The following is a 594-nucleotide window of genomic DNA, read 5'->3' as shown; positions in this document are numbered from 1 at the left end:
CCTTTGTGGAATTTCACAAAGGATAAGAATTCCGAACGGACAAGTGGGAGGATGATACGCATGATGTGGTTGATGTAATTCGCAGTGTTCAGAACATGGATTTGTTTGAGTCTTGCAGGGTGGGCTTCCTAAAATTACAGAAATTGAAGGTATTCCTTTGGAGGTTGATTAACTCACCTGGATGTAGTTTAGAAAGGCTTTTAAAGGTGGTAGGGACACCCTGGCTAAATGTCCCAGGGATACTCCTTTCATATCAAACAGGACGATGTATCCTTCAGCCAGACCATCTTCAGAAAGGGCACAATCGTTAAACATACAGAATCCTTTGACTGCATCAGCAAAAACCAACTTGGTGTAGTCTGGGTCCTTACAGGTGTACATCAATACCTTGTAACCATCTGGGGTAAGTTTTGGAAGTCTCACCACATGCCTGAAATAATTTTAAATTTAAAAAATCAAAATGGCTGATTTTTTGATTTTGTTTTTAAATATTTCTAGGAGACCATGAAAATTTCATGTTTATTTCGGCTGTCAGAGTTTGTTTAACCACCATCATAAAAGTCCAACTTTTGAAACGGTCCCTGGTCATCAAAA

At 39.1% G+C, this 594-nt stretch overlaps 1 protein-coding gene across 1 annotated transcript in view; it reads right to left on the bottom strand.

The window, feature by feature from the left end:
- LOC135803169 (retinaldehyde-binding protein 1-like) overlaps positions 1-430 on the bottom strand; it is a gene marked incomplete at its 5' end in the record, with an annotated part of 789 nt that extends 359 nt beyond the window's left edge. The window contains 2 exons of the mRNA XM_065316764.1: positions 1-128; positions 178-430. The exon at positions 1-128 is cut by the window's left edge and continues 20 nt beyond it. Of these exons, the coding sequence (XP_065172836.1) occupies positions 1-128; positions 178-430 (381 nt within the window). The remainder of the gene's footprint in view (positions 129-177) is intronic.
- Between the last annotated feature and the right edge of the window lie 164 nt (positions 431-594).

Source organism: Atheta coriaria, unplaced genomic scaffold (assembly GCF_025399875.1).
Source record: "Atheta coriaria isolate IRGN ID8LTWV9N9 unplaced genomic scaffold, Caltech_Dcor_3.1 scaffold5535_size1112, whole genome shotgun sequence".
NCBI classification, from domain to species: Eukaryota; Metazoa; Arthropoda; class Insecta; order Coleoptera; family Staphylinidae; genus Dalotia; species Dalotia coriaria.
Note: the sequence above shows the minus strand (reverse complement) of the source record. Positions and strands in the feature narration are given on the sequence as shown.